The following is a 15,402-nucleotide window of genomic DNA, read 5'->3' as shown; positions in this document are numbered from 1 at the left end:
TGATCGTCATCGCCAACAATACCTTTTGTCATACAAAACATCCACAAAAACGATGCTTATGTTGAGATACTTGAATTCAGGGTGGAAAACATTACACACGGTTCTTGTACATTGATTACATTCTGTTGTATAAAAAATACAATTTCAAAGGAATTGACGTTGGAATTTGTTTCATTGATCTCTTCAATGTAAATTAAAGGAATATTCAAAGAAAATAAGAAGTGAAAGTCTTGATTGCGTAAAGTACTTGATAGAAGCCCCTTTTGTGGTAATAACAGCCATGAACATGTGGGGTAAGTATTTATTGACCTTAGTAACATAGTAGATGACGGCAGAGCACGGTCCATCCAGTCTGCCCAACAAGATAAACTCATATGTATTACTTTTTGTGTATACCTTACCTTGATTTGTATCTGTCACTTTCAGGGCACAGACCGTATAAGTCTGCCCAGCACTATTCCCGCCTCCCAACCACCGGCTCTGGCACAGACCGTATAAATTTGCCCAGCACTATCGCCACCTCCCAACCACTGGCTCTGGCACAGACCATATATGTTTGCCCAGCACTATCCCCGCCTCCCAACCACCGGCCCCGCCTCCCAACCACCGGCTCTGGCACAGACCGTATAAGTTTGCCCAGCACTATCGCCGCCTCCCAACCACCGGCCCCGCCTCCCAACCACTGGCTCTGGCACAGACCATATAAGTTTGCCCAGCACTATCCCCGCCTCCCAACCACCGGCCCCGCCTCCCAACCACCGGCTCTGGCACAGACCATATAAGTTTGCCCAGCACTATCCCCGCCTCCCAACCACCAGCCCCATGCCACACTGGGAAAAGACCAGGGGTCCATCGTGCCCAGTATCCTGTCCACGACAGCGGCCAATCCAGGCCATGGGCACCTGGCAAGCTTCCCAAACATACAAAAATTATATACATGTTATTCCTGGAATTGTGGATTTTTCCCAAGTCCATTTAGTAGTGGTTTATGGACTTGTTCTTTAGGACACTGTCTAACCCCTTTTTAAACTCTGCCAAGCTAACCGCCTTCACCACATTCTCTGGCAACAAATTCCAGAGTTTAATTATGTGTTGGGTGAAGAAAAAGTTTCTCCGATTTGTTTTAAATTTACTACACTGTAGTTTCATCGCATGCCCCCTAGTCCTAGTATTTTTGGAAAGCATGAACAGACGCATCACATCCACCTGTACCACTCCACTCATTATTTTATATACCTCTATCATGTCTCCCCTCAGCCGTCTCTTCTCCAAGCTGAAAAGCCCTAGCCTCCTTAGTCTTTCTTCAAAGGGAAGTCTATCATCCCCGCTATCATTTTAGTCATCCTACGCTGCATCTTTTCCAGTTCTACTACATCTTTCTTGAGATGCGGCGACCAGAATTGAACACAATGCTCAAGGTGTGGTCGCACCATGGAGCGATACAATGGCATTATAACTTCCTCACACCTGTTTTCCATACCTTTCCTAATAACACCCAACATTCTACTTGCTTTCCTAGCCGCAGCAGCACACTGAGCAGAAGGTTTCAGTGAATCATCGATGACGACACCCAGATCCCTTTCTTGGTCCGTAACTTCTAACGTGGAACCTTGCATGACGTAGCTATAATTGGGTTCTTTTTTTCCCACATGCAACACCTTGCACTTGCTCACATTAAACGTCATCTGCCATTTAGCTGCCCAGTCTCCCAGTCTCGTAAGGTCCTCTTGTAATTTTTCACAATCCTGTCGCGAGTTAACGACTTTGAATGACTTTGTGTCATCAGCAAATTTAATTACCTCGCTAGTTACTCCCATCTCTAAATCATTTATAAATATATTAAAAAGCAGCAGTCCTAGCACAGACCCCTGAGGAACCCCACTTAACTACCCTTCTCCATTGTGAATACTGCCCATTTAACCCCACTCTCTGTTTCCTATCCTTCAACCAGTTTTTAATCCACAATAGGACATTTCCTCCTATCCCATGACCCTCCAATTTCCTCTGTAGCCTTTCATGAGGTACCTTGTCAAACACTTTTTGAAAATCCAGATACACAAAGTCGTTTGACAAGGTACCTCATGAAAGGCTACAGAGGAAATTGGAGGGTCATGGGATAGGAGGAAATGTCCTATTGTTTCTCCGACTCGTTCACTTGAAATACCATTTCCGACACCGGTATCCCACCCAAATCTTCCTTGGTGAAGACTGAAGCAAAGAATTCATTCAATCTCTCTGCTACGTCTTTGCCTTCCTTGATCGCCCCTTTTACCCCTTGGTCATCCAGCGGCCCCACAGATTCTTTTGCCGGCTTCCTGCTTTTAATATAACAAAAAAAAATTTTACTATGTTTTTTTGCCTCTAATGCTATCTTTTTTTCGTAATCTCTCTTGGCCTTCTTTATCTGCGCCTTGTATTTGCTTTTCTTTAAAATTACATTTGTACCCCGTGCTTTCCCGCTCATGACAGGCTCAATGCGGCTTACATAGTAACATAGTAGATGATGGCAGAAAAAGACCTGCACGGTCCATCCAGTCTGCCCAATAAGATAAACTCACATGTGCTACTTTTTGTGTATACCTTACCTTGATTTGTACCTGTCCTTTTCAGGGCACAGACCGTATAAGTCTGCCCAGCACTATCTCCGCCTCCCACCACCGGTTCTGGCACAGACCGTATAAGTCTGCCCAGCACTATCCCCGCCTCCAAACCACCAGTCCCGCCTCCCACCACCAGCTCTGGCACAGACCATATAAGTCTGCCCAGCACCATCTCCGTCTCCCGCCACCGGCTTTGCCACCCAATCTCGTCTAAGCTCCTTAGGATCCATTCCTTCTGAGCAGGATTCCTTTATGTTTATCCCACACGTGTTTGAATTCCTTTACCATTTTCGTTTCCACCACCTCCCGCGGGAGGGCATTCCAAGCATCCACTACTCTCTCCGTGAAAAAATACTTCCTGACATTTTTCTTGAGTCTGCCCCCCTTCAATCTCATTTCATGTCCTCTCGTTCTACTGCCTTCGCATCTCTGGAAAAGGTTAGTTTGCAGATTAATACCTTTCAAATATTTGAACGTCTGTATCATATCACCCCTGTTTCTCCTTTCCTCCAGAGTGTACATGTTCAGGTCCGCAAGTCTCTCCTCATACGTCTTGTAACACAAATCCCATACCATTCTCGTAGCTTTTCTTTGCACCGCTTCAATTCTTTTTACATCCTTAACAAGATACGGCCTCCAGAACGGAACACAATACTCCAGGTGGGGCCTCACCAACGACTTATACAGGGGCATCATGGAGGGTTAAGTGACTTGCCCAGAGTCACAAGGAGCTGCCTGTGCCTGCAGTGGGAATTGAACCCAGTTCCCCAGGACCAAAGTCCACCACTCTAACCACTAGGCCACTCCTCCACTCTTTGACACTCCTTATACTGCTTCTTGTTATTTTCAGACAGTTCCTTCTTCCATTTTCTGAAGGCGTTTCTTTTAGCCCTAATAGCTTCCTTCACCTCACTTTTCAACCACGCCGGCTGTCTTTTGGACTTCCGTCTTTCTTTTCTAATTCGCGGAATATATTTGGCCTGGGCCTCCAGGATGTTATTTTTGTACAAAAGGATGGTGCAGTTTGTGCTTCTTCTTCATAATTGCCTAAGTCTTCACCTCCCTCGACTCGATACTTGATGGAGGCCTTTCTTGTAGCAATTTCAGCCATGAGCCCTAGGATAAGGAGTTTGGACCTTGCACAAAGAGGTGGTGCAGTTGTTGTCCATTCTTCAAGAAAAGTTTAACTTCCTTCGTCTGTGGGCTGCAATCCTGAAGTCTGGCCACTTGAGATCTGGGCTTTGACTGATCCACTCAAGGACGCTCATTGATCTTCATATGCCTCTCCGTCTCCACTGCTGCAAAGCTTCCCCACCACATAATGCCACTACTATGCTTTACTGTAAGGTTGGGGCTGTCAGGGTGATATGTTGTATTTTATGCCACATATTGCTTAGCACAGACCAAAAAACTTCCACGTTGGTTTCATCAAACCACAAAACCTTTTTCTGCAAACAGTAAGTTGCACATCATATGGCTTCTTTCAGCAGTGACTTCCTTCTTCTCTCTCTCATAAACAGGCCATGCTTGTGGTATAATCTTGAAATTGATGATCAACATTTCTCCCAGTCGTAGTCAGAGATCCATCTAGTCCTTTTATATTTAAATCTTTTTATTAATAGTAACAGAGCTAATACAGAGTATGCTATGAAAAGAGACCCTTACAAATTATCCATGTCCTAACTCCAGTCACTATACAAATTTTTCCCCCCCCCCCATGTTTATCCCCCCCTCTCCCCTCCTCCCTCCCTCCCCCCACCCACCCCTCCCCCCCCTAATTAAATTCCAACAAATGTTATTGATCATGTAACAAAGAATGCCTCCCTCAAGTTCAATATACAATGGATCGAAAATCTTAAACAAATCAGACTAAGCAAAAGCTGACATTTACCACATTGATAAACTTGTGACGTGCATGAACAGTCCCTCCCCCCTCCCCCACCCAATACTTCAATAGCTCAAGGAGCACACAGATTATGATCTATAACCTAATCTCCTGACCCTATACTCTATAAGACCGCCTACCCCCATCACAAAAAACTGGTAGAGGGCCCGTATGAGAAATGTAGAGCAAATGGGAGGGTTTTGTCTTATCACCTCCCATTCTTCTTTGAGCCCCATTCCCAAGCCACGAAGCCCCCCCCCCCAATAAAAAATTAAATAAAAACTAGAATCCATTCAGTACTAAACTTCGTGCCCTTGGAGACAGGGACTGAACATAAGGCCCCCAGACCTCCAAAAAACGTGTTCTTTTCTTTTGCGAGGGTCCCACCGCCCGGCGTTCATGCAGCAGCAAGTCATGAAATCTGTTTCTCCAATGCCAAAAATCTGGTGGGTCCACAGTCAGCCATCCATTCAGGATCACCTTCTTCCCTATCAGGCAGGCCTTACGAATCAATTGCTGTTGGCCCCCCCGCTGTAAGGCAAAGAGTTCATATTTGTCGAATAAAATCCCCAGAGGAGTGCAGCTTATTCTAGATTTTACCAAGCCTTCCAAATACTTTATAATCAATTGCCAATATCTTTGTGTACCCGGGCACTCCCACAGGCAGTGATACAGTGTACCTTCCCGCTGTTGACACTTAGAGCATAATGGATCTGGTACCCCTCCCATCTTGAACACCTGTGGTTTAGTCATGTATGCTCTGTATAGGATACGAAATTGGCATTCCCTCAGATTTGCATGTACCGAGATCCCTGGTATACGGGACACCAGCTTTATATAATCCAAATTCAAGCTAGGTCTCTGCATGTCTCGAGCCCAACGGGCTGTGATTACTGCTGTATCTCTCTGGGGTCTCAACTCCCACAGTCGCTTATGCAAACTTGAGATCGAGATCCGTGACCCCGGGATTTCTTTAAAGAATTCCCTTACCTTCCTCCCATGCATCTAGTCCTTTTAAAGATATCTTAAGTCTCCTCAGCAGATTTTTTTAACCTCTGGCTACTGACTGTAGAGGGATGGCCTCGTTGAGGAAGTGTTTTCATATTGCCAAACTGCTTCCACTTTCCAATGATTTATTTGTTACATTTGTATCCCACATTTTCCCACCTATTTGTAGGCTCAACGTGGCTTACATAGTACCGGAGAGGCATTTGCAGAATCCGGTGTGAACAAATACAATGTAATGTTGTGGTAAGATAAAAGTTAATGTGGCACAACCGCATCAGGACATCGCCTAATGGAATGATGAACCTGACACTGCCCCAAGCAATGTTCACAGAGACGAGTTTTCTTATAAACTTCCCCTAACTTGTACCTTTTGAATAACTTGATTCTGAGCACCTCGGTGTTTAGAGCTTTGATTCTTCATCCAGGAGTATTCCAATCCACTCAGCTACTGGGACTGGACACAGGTGGGCTCCAACTACGTACAGGGCTTATTTAATGCAAGTTTTGGAAAGAGAGCTCATGTGGGGTATGACGACTTCTGCATTCAAGACCGTTTGGTTTCTTATTCTTAATTACTTTTTGAATAGTTCTAAACTTTTTCTTTCATGTTGAAAGCATCCATTATGTTGTATAAATCAATGAAATAAACTCTGGCTTTCATGCGTTCTTAAAGTGCACTTTTTTTAGGCAGCAGAATATGAAAAAAATGTACAAAGGTGTGAAGACTTTCAGAAGTTACTGTATACTGTACAGACTCAAACTAAGAATTTACTTTTAACGAAATATTGACTTCTGCCATAAATTTCCCGGATAGCTCATGCCAGGAACTCTCTCACCTCCATGGTAGATACTATTTGGATCCATGTAATATGTCAGCCTATTTTTTTTTTTTATGACCCATCAAAATGGAAAGAAATTACACTATTTTTCTTACACAAAGCTGGTAGTATATATTTAAATAGTGATAATATAACAAAACTCAAGTTAGGATGGGGCTGAGGAAACAATATAAATGAATTAAATGCAGGGCCTGCACCATCCTCTTTTGACTAGAGATCCTCACTTGCTAAGACCAGATCCACCACTACTCCAATACTCAACTCACCAAGGGGGGCATCATGCCTTTGCTGGAGGGAGGAATGACTACCCGAAGATCTGGTTTGCGACTGTTCATGCTCAGACTCCCTCCAGGTGGAGGTGGAGACTTTGTAGGCACCACCTTGCCTAGCCCATTTCCACCTGTGCTTCCCATCAGGCTTGGAGAAGCTCGGGAACTTAGAAATCCATTTCCTAGTATGAGAAACAAATGCAATCATCATTTACTTCAAACTTGATATAAGGAAGCATTGAGGGATACTCAGAATTATGTATTTAGTGGCATTCCCATCAAAGATATTTCAATTGAGTCTGTTCCCTCCCCCCTTCCCCCCAATTCCCATTTCAATGTATTCTGGTCTTTCTACCATTCAGTACTAGGTCATCATGTGTTAGCAAATCTAGAACTGACCTTTCTAACCTCTATTCTGATACCTACTGAATTTTGTTACTAAACCTGAAGCTGTTTGGACCATCAAACATATAAATGGCAAGTGACCGACTCACTTGCAAATGCGCAGTAGAGACTTCCTTCTCTGTCCCGCCCCCGCGTCAAGACGTGATGACAGAACAGAGAGGGGAAACTGCGCTGAGGAGGGAACCACCGAGGTTGCTACCGCTCCCCCCCCCCAAGGTCGCTGCTACCCGCTCCCCCCCCCCCCCCCCCCCCAGGGTCGCCGCCGGACCCCCTCCACCTGGGCCGGGCCCTCTCTTCTCCATTGAACTTACAGCACTGAAACTGAAGCAGGCAGATCAGCTCCCGGCGGCATTTCTTCCCTGCCTGTGTCCCGCCCTCGCCGACGATACATCACACGAGGGCGGGACACAGGCAGGGAAGGAAGGCCGATGGGAGGCGATCTGCCTGCTGCAGTTTCGGCGCTGTAAGTTCAATGGAGAAGAGAGGGCCCGGCCCGGGTGGAGGAGGCGGCGGCGGCGACCCCGGGGGGGGGGGTTAGCGGTAACCTCGGGGGGGGGGGGGAGGGGCCTTGGAGCTGGGAGGGAAGCAGGGAGGATGCTGGACATGGGAGGTCAGAAGGAGGGGGGCTTGGAGCTGGGAGGGCTAGACAGAGGGGGGCCTTGGAGCTGGCTGGGAGGGAGGCCCTTGGAACTGGGAGGGAGGGTAGGGGGCCTTGCAGCTGGGAGGGGGGGCCTTGGAGCTGGGGACGGGGGAGGGACTGGGGCCTTGGAGCTGGGAGGGATGGAGGGGGGCCTTGGAGCTGGGAGGGAGGGACAGAGGGCCTTGGAGCTGGCAGGAAAGGAGGGAGGGCGGACGCCTTGCAGCTGGGTGGGGAGGGGGGAGGGAATGGGGCCTTGGAGCTGGGAGGGAGGGAGGGAGTTCACATCAAAATAAAACATACCAATTCTCGCCTGTTTTAATGGGCTTAACGGCTAGTGCCATAATATAAAAAGAGTACTACCAATTCACAATTCACTAAAGTATTGACTTCTTGGTTTCATAGAAACAGAGAAAATACCAGTAGATAAGGACAACACAGCCTATCTAGGTCGCCCATCTATGCCAACTAATAAGCTCTACTGATCTGTGGACAATGTGGATTCTTTCTTTTATTATTATTAGCATTTGTATAGCGCTACCAGACGCATGCAGCGCTGAACACCTGATACAAAGAGACAGTCCCTGCTCAATAGAGCTCACAATCTAAATAATACAGACAGACAAGACAGTTACGGGTGAGGGAAGTAATGGGTGAGAAGGAAGGAAGGGACAAGGGGACGACAATTGAGTAGTGGCTAGGAGCAAAAAACCGCAGCAGTGTAAAGGTGGGGTTTCAGCATAGATTTGAAAACAGGCAGAGATGGAGCTAGACGTACAGGTCCAGGAAGTCTATTCCAGGCATAAGGTGCCGCGAGAGAAAAGGATATAACATTCTAATATTCTAACAGATATTTCAAAAAGCTGTGAAATCTTAACTTCATTCCTTGATCACCAGCTGTTCATGCTGTGTACACAAATCAGAGACCTCATAAGAGGATCCTTGAGACACCTAATCACTTGTTCATGCTATATTCATACTCTGGATGTCTCAGGGTCCTCCTGTCTCCAACTCCTTGAAGCTCCTCCTCAGCTATTCATACTTTGAGCGTATCACACTGATGAGCGATTTGGACATACATGCAAGCTGAGATATATAATTATAGCAGCTGCCAAGTCAAAACAGCTAAAAAAAAATTACACTTCTATCAACTTCCTTAAGAAAAACGTAGAACAGTAACAAAAAAAACCTCCAGTAGCTCCCATTTTTCTAACTGCCAAGGGAATTGTTCACATAAAAATGTAAACTGGGTCAAGTCACATATCAAGAATGGTGGAATTTGGTATTTCAGACTTATAAGTATGATACCTTTCTGGCTAAACAGTCATGTAAACATAAAGGAATCCTGTTCAGAAGGAATGTATCCTTGGGAGCTTAGCCGAGTTTAGGTGGCAGAACCAGTGGTGGGAGGCGGAGCTAGTGGTTGGGAGGCAGGGATAGTGCTGGGCAGACTTATACGGTCTGTGCCAGAGCCGGTGGTGGGAGGCGGGGCTGGTGGTTGGGAGGCGGAGATAGTGCTGGGCAGACTTATACGGTCTGTGCCCTGAAGAGGACAGGTACAAATAAAAAGAAGCACATATGAATTTATCTTGTTGGGCAGACTGGATGGAACGTGCAGGTCTTTTCCTGGAGGAGTGGCCTAGTGGTTAGGGTGGTGGACTTTGGTCCTGGGGAACTGAGGAACTGAGTTTGATTCCCACTTCAGGCACAGGCAGCTCCTTGTGACTCTGGGCAAGTCACTTAACCCTCCATTGCCCCATGTAAGCCGCATTGAGCCTGCCATGAGTGGGAAAGTGCAGGGTACAAATGTAACAAAAATAAAATAGATACTATTGGAGATTCTACATGGAATGTTGCTACTATTGGAGATTCTACATGGAATGTTGCTATTCCACTAGCAACATTCCATGTAGAAGCCTGCGCGGCCACATTGGTGATCTGCAAGGGCCGACTTCTACGTGGAATGTTGCTAGTGGAATAGCAACATTCCATGTCGGATCTCCAATAGTAGCAACAGTGGAGGAGTGGCCTAGTGGTTAGGGTGGTGGACTTTGGTCCTGAGGAACTGAGTTCAATTCCCACTTCAGGCACAGGCAGCTCCTTGTGACTCTGGGCAAGTCACTTAACCCTCCATTGCCCCATGTAAGCCGCATTGAGCCTGCCATGAGTGGGAAAACGCAGGGTACAAATGTAACAAAAAAAAAATGTTACTATGTCGATATATCACTTATAAGGAGAAGTGATCTTTGTTATCGTCCTACTTTAGAGATGCTCGATGAGAAGGGTTTTTCTTTTCTTACTCTCCACTCTTTCTCTCTTCTGTCCTTTTCATGATTTTTTGCAATTTGTATGCTGTTATGATGTTACACTGGATTGTCCTCTGTTATTCTATTTTAAATTAATAAAAATACTAAGACACAAATAAAATGCAAAGTGGCAGTGCTGCTGCTTTACAGTATAATCACTGCCATGAACACCCAACTCTTTCAAAATGAAAATGAACAATGAAAAAACACAATGTCTAATCCTTTCATCACAACACGCCACTCTGCTCCCAACCACTCTGATCACCCCCGACGTTACAATCCCAATATCTGACAATCTAAAAATTCTAGGAGTAACATTAGACAACCACCTAACTTTAGAAACTCATGCAAAAGCCACAACGAAGAAGATGTTCAACATGATGTGGGTACTGAAAAGAGTAAAACCATTCCTCCCACAGAAAAACCTTCCGCAATCTAGTACAATCCACAGTACTCACCCATGCCGACTACTGCAACAGCATCTTCATCGGTTGCAAAGCCCAAATCATGAAAAAACTCCAAACTGCCCAAAACACAGCAGCCAGACTCATTTTTGGCAAATCACGATTTGAAAGTGCAACACCACTTCGTGAAAAACTTCATTGGCTCCCTATCAAGGAACGCATACACTTCAAAGCTCACACAATGATCCACAAGATCCTCCATGGCGAATCTCCTAGCTACATGACCAACTTGATCGATCTTCCAGATAGGAACGGGTCCAAATCTTCTATCTTAATCTTCATCTTCCCAATTGCAAAGGCCTCAAATACTACTACTACTACTACTACTTAACATTTCTAGAGCGCCACTAGGGTTACGCAGCACTGTACAATTTAACAAAGAGAGACAGTCCCTGCTCAAAGAGCTTACAATCTAATAGACAAGTGAACAGTCGGTCCGATAGGGGCAGTCAAATTGGGGCAGTCTGGATTCACTGAACGGTAAGGGTTAGGTGCCGAACGCAGCATTGAAGAGGTGGGCTTTAAGCAAAGACTTGAAGACGGGCAGGGAGGGGGCTTGGCGTAAGGGCTCAGGAAGGTTGTTCCAAGCATAGGGTGAGGCGAGGCAGAATGAGCGGAGCCTGGAGTTGGCGGTGGTGGAGAAGGGTACTGAGAGGAGGGATTTATCCTGTGAACAGAGGTTACGGGCGGGAACGTAAGGGAAGATGAGAGTAGAAAGATAGTGAGGGGCAGCAGACTGAGTGCATTTGTAGGTAAGAAGGAGAAGCTTGAATTGAATGCGGTATCTGATCGGAAGCCAGTGAAGTGACCTGAGGAGAGGGGTGATATGAGTATATCGGTTCTGGCGGAATATGAGACGTGCAGCAGAGTTCTGATACAATACAAAACCTACTATGCATCCAACTTCTCCGTTATAGGCAGCAAACTCTGGAACGCAATACCTCGACACATCCGAACAACCTATGAACATCTACCCTTTCGAAAGCTGCTGAAAACTTACCTCTTCAAACAAGCCTACCCAAACAACCCAACTTAATTCTCGAACCTGATCCAAACCACTAACACTACCCATACTCCTATCCTCTCCCCCACATCTCTTCATATTGCCCTATTCTCTATAACTGGGTTATCTCCGCGATACTATTGTACCATATCTTGTAAGCCGCACTGAACCTGCTATCGAGCGGGAAAGAGCGGGGTATAAATGCTATAAATAATAATAATAATAATAAAAACTATATGATTCCAACAATTACAACTCTGCTAAGTAAATTCTAGATCTTAGCTTGCATCAATAGTAGAAGAAGAATTTTTAAAAGATCTGCATGAAAAGCTTCAATGTGGGTTACTTCCTGGAAAGGGAAAGATTGCTCTCACACCTTCCTCAGTAGTTCAATGGTGCGTGACATTCAGACGCAGTAGGGTATTTCCTAGTCTCTAGAGGGTTTACAATCTAAGGGGCCCGACGCGGACTTTACCGCTCAGCAATCCAGAACTACTGAAGGGCCCAACGCAGGCACCAGTGGTAGTTCCGGAAAAGCAGAAACATTCAAAAACTATTTCCACAGGGGGTTACCCGGTGGTAACTGGGCAGCGCCATGCGCTAAGCGGGTACCACTGGCTGAGCGTGGGAACCCTTACTGCCGCCTCAATGGGTGGTGGTAAGTGCTCCCTCCCCGCATGGTAATGTTTTTTTTCGGCCTTTTTACCTGCTGCAGGAAAAAAGGCCCCTAAATTTGTAACTGAGGCAATGGAGGTTTAAGTGACTTGCCCAAGATCACAAGGAGGAGCAGTGGGATTTGAACAGGCAACCTCTGGATTGCAAGACCGGTGCTCTAACCATTAGGCCACTCCTCCACTAGCAACATTCCATTTAGAATCTCAAATAATAGCAACAGAATCTCAAGAGTAGCAACATTCCATCTAGAACCTCCAATAGTAGCAACATTTTATGTAGAATCTAAAGTAGTGAGGTGCGGTAGCCGTGTTAGTCCACTGTTAAAGGTTATCAATAGAAATCAAACAAAATAAAACACAAGCTAATCAGAAGTAAACTCCCAACACAGACTGAAAAAGAAAAGGGCACGTTTCCCTGTAACATATCCAGCTGCAAGCTATGCCAAAACATTTCACAGGACCCCACAGTCATTCACAAAGGAAAAACATTCAACATAAAGGAATCTTTCACTTGCTCATCTTCCAATGTGGTATATATCATTCAGTGTAAAAAATGTAAGGATGCTATATTGGAGAAACAGGCCAGATGCTTAAGACAAGATTCAATTTACATAGACACAACATGAAGAAAGCTGGTGCCAGTCAGATTCCCACCCATGTGGGCCAACACTTTACAGGACCAAGACACTGCACCAGTGATTTCACAGTAAGAATCCTGAAAGATAACTTTAAAACAATACAGGAATGTAAGACCTTTGAAGTCAGAATGATTGAATATTTTGACACCCACCAGACAGGACAACAAGGATCTGGGTTTTCTAGCCCATTATAAACCATAAAGTTGTATTTCTCTGTTTATCACTCTCCTCTCAACTACCCACACCCATCCTGTTAGACTATCAATGAAATGAAATGCTTTGATGCACCCATGCATACCTCCTACCCACCCCCACCTTGCTAGACTGTCATTGAAATGCTTTCAAGCTTCACTTATATATACTATCAACTAACACATTTGCTTATTTCCGATCTGACGAAGAAGGGCAACCTTCGAAAGCTAATCAAGAAATGTATTAAGTTATGTCCAATAAAAAAGGTATCATCTTATTTTCTTTTCCATGTTTTATTTTGTTTGATTTCTATTGATAACCTCTAATAAATAAAAAGCTAGGGACATGATCGTAACATTTTGTCTTCGCTGAAGCAGGAAACCAATATAGCTGATGCAACAATGGGGAAATTATCCTTACTGTAGTGTTCTGGACAACCTGAAATCTGTGCAACAGTTACAGTATACTGGGAGACCCACATATAGACCGTTATATGGTAGTTCACAGCAGAGATGAAAAGGGTTTAGACCACAGTTTGAAAACAACTGAAGTTTATCAAGGCTGGGAATTTAAAATAGGCTGTACCGACGATGTGCAAAACCTGACCCTCCAAGGATCATCTTATTTGCTCAGAAGCTTAGCCGAAATTGGGTGGCGGAGCAGGTGGGGGAAGAGAGGTTGGTGGTTGGGAGGCGAGGATAGTGGAGGGCAGACTTATACGGTCTGTGCCAGAGCCAGTGATGGGAGGCGGGACTGGTGGTTGGGAGGCGGGAAATACTGCTGGGCAGACTTATACTGTCTGTGCCAGAGCCGGTGATGGGAGGCGGGACTGGTGGTTGGGAGGCAGGAAATACTGCTGGGCAGACTTATACGGTCTGTGCCAGAGCCGGTGATGGGAGGCGGGACTGGTGGTTGGGAGGCAGGAAATACTGCTGGGCAGACTTGTACGGTCTGTGCCCTGAATAAGGCAGGTACAAATCAAGGTATGAGTTTGTCTTGTTGGGCAGACTGGATGGACCATGCAGGTCTTTTTCTGCCGTCATCTACTATGTTACTATGTTATCATGCAGAGTCCAGCATTAGCCTACAATCTTAAGGCCTATCCCCTACAGTAGGATGTTGCTTGCTGTTGAGTTCAATATTTTTGTTTAAATTCCTTGCACATTTTATTTTTGCCATAAACCATCAACTGGTGTGCCACGGCATTTGCACTGGTTGCACTGGAAGAACCTCCTCACTCCCTCCCAAACGGAAGAGTGCAGTATGAAAATTGCAGCCAGAAGCCTTTGAGCCCATTTGCTTCCTCCCACCTACGAATTCATATTGGAGGGAGCGGGACTGGAAGACAATGAGTGTGTGCTCAAGCTTTGAGGCCTTGTGCTGCCATTTCCTGTTTTCCCAGATGGTGGAGGCATGGAAAGGGAGGTGGAAGAGGAGATGCCGATATAACGGAAGTGGAAAGGAAGAGAGAAGGGGGAGAGGCCCAACATAAATGGAGGGGAGGGGAGAGGAAGGGAAGAGACATGAAAAGATAAAAACAGTGAGAGCGAGCCTGAAGATTGGATGGTGAGGGGAGGGACAAAATTTGACTAAATTGAGAGGCATAAAAATAAACGAAGACAGCTGATCATTAAAGATCAATGTTGAAGATGAGAAAAAAAAATTCTGTTTTCCATTCAGTGATTGGAATATGGCAATTCCGGGAACTGACACCTGCTATCTTTATATTTTGCACAGTACAGGAAGAAATGCACCCCTCTCTCTCTCTTTGGCGTTGCACTGCATACAAAGTCTTATACGGTCTGTGCCCTGAAAAAGACAGGTACAAATCAAGGTAACATAGTAAATGACGGCAGAAAAAGACCTGCATGGTCCATCCAGTCTGCCCATATGTGCTACTTTTTGTGTATACCCTACTTTGATTTGTACCTGTCCTCTTCAGGGCACAGACCGTATAAGTCTGCCCAGCACTATCCCCGCCTCCCGCCACCGGCTGGCTCTGCCACCCAATCTCGGCTAAGCTCCTTAGGCTCCTTAGGTAAGGTATACACATATGAATTTATCTTGTTGGGCAGACTGGATGGACCATGCAGGTCTTTTTCTGCCGTCATCTACTATGTTACTGCATACAAAGTCTGTCTTCTTGTAATGGTGATTTCTATGGGGAAATCCTCAACTTCTGCTCTGCACTCACTGTTTGTGACAGGAAGGCTTCTGTGTATGAAGAACATATGTTTGCATTTAACACTGACAATGCAGGGTCAGGAGTCAGTATTTTATATTACAATTCCAGGCTACACAATTTAACTTAAGCAATTTTTGTTGAGTATAACAAACGTTGGCAAAGCCCTCATTTTTTCTAGTAGCCTGGGAATATAAGTTGTGTTCTTTTTTTTTTCTTCTGGCAACTGTCTGACTAGTGTTTTCAATGAGGGATCTCTTCACCCTCCTCCTGACCAGAGTTTAAGGTCCTCTCTTTAGG

General features: G+C 45.4%; 1 protein-coding gene across 1 annotated transcript in view; it reads right to left on the bottom strand.

Moving 5' to 3' along the window:
- Positions 1 to 15,402, bottom strand: part of MEF2A (myocyte enhancer factor 2A) — a 297,626-nt gene that overhangs the window by 24,250 nt on the left and 257,974 nt on the right. Inside the window, 1 exon segment of the mRNA XM_030189732.1 lies at positions 6,599 to 6,783. Within this exon segment, the coding sequence (XP_030045592.1) occupies positions 6,599 to 6,783 (185 nt within the window).

This window comes from Microcaecilia unicolor, chromosome 1 (genome assembly GCF_901765095.1).
Source record: "Microcaecilia unicolor chromosome 1, aMicUni1.1, whole genome shotgun sequence".
Taxonomy (NCBI): Eukaryota; Metazoa; Chordata; class Amphibia; order Gymnophiona; family Siphonopidae; genus Microcaecilia; species Microcaecilia unicolor.
This window is presented reverse-complemented; position numbering and strand designations above follow the sequence as displayed.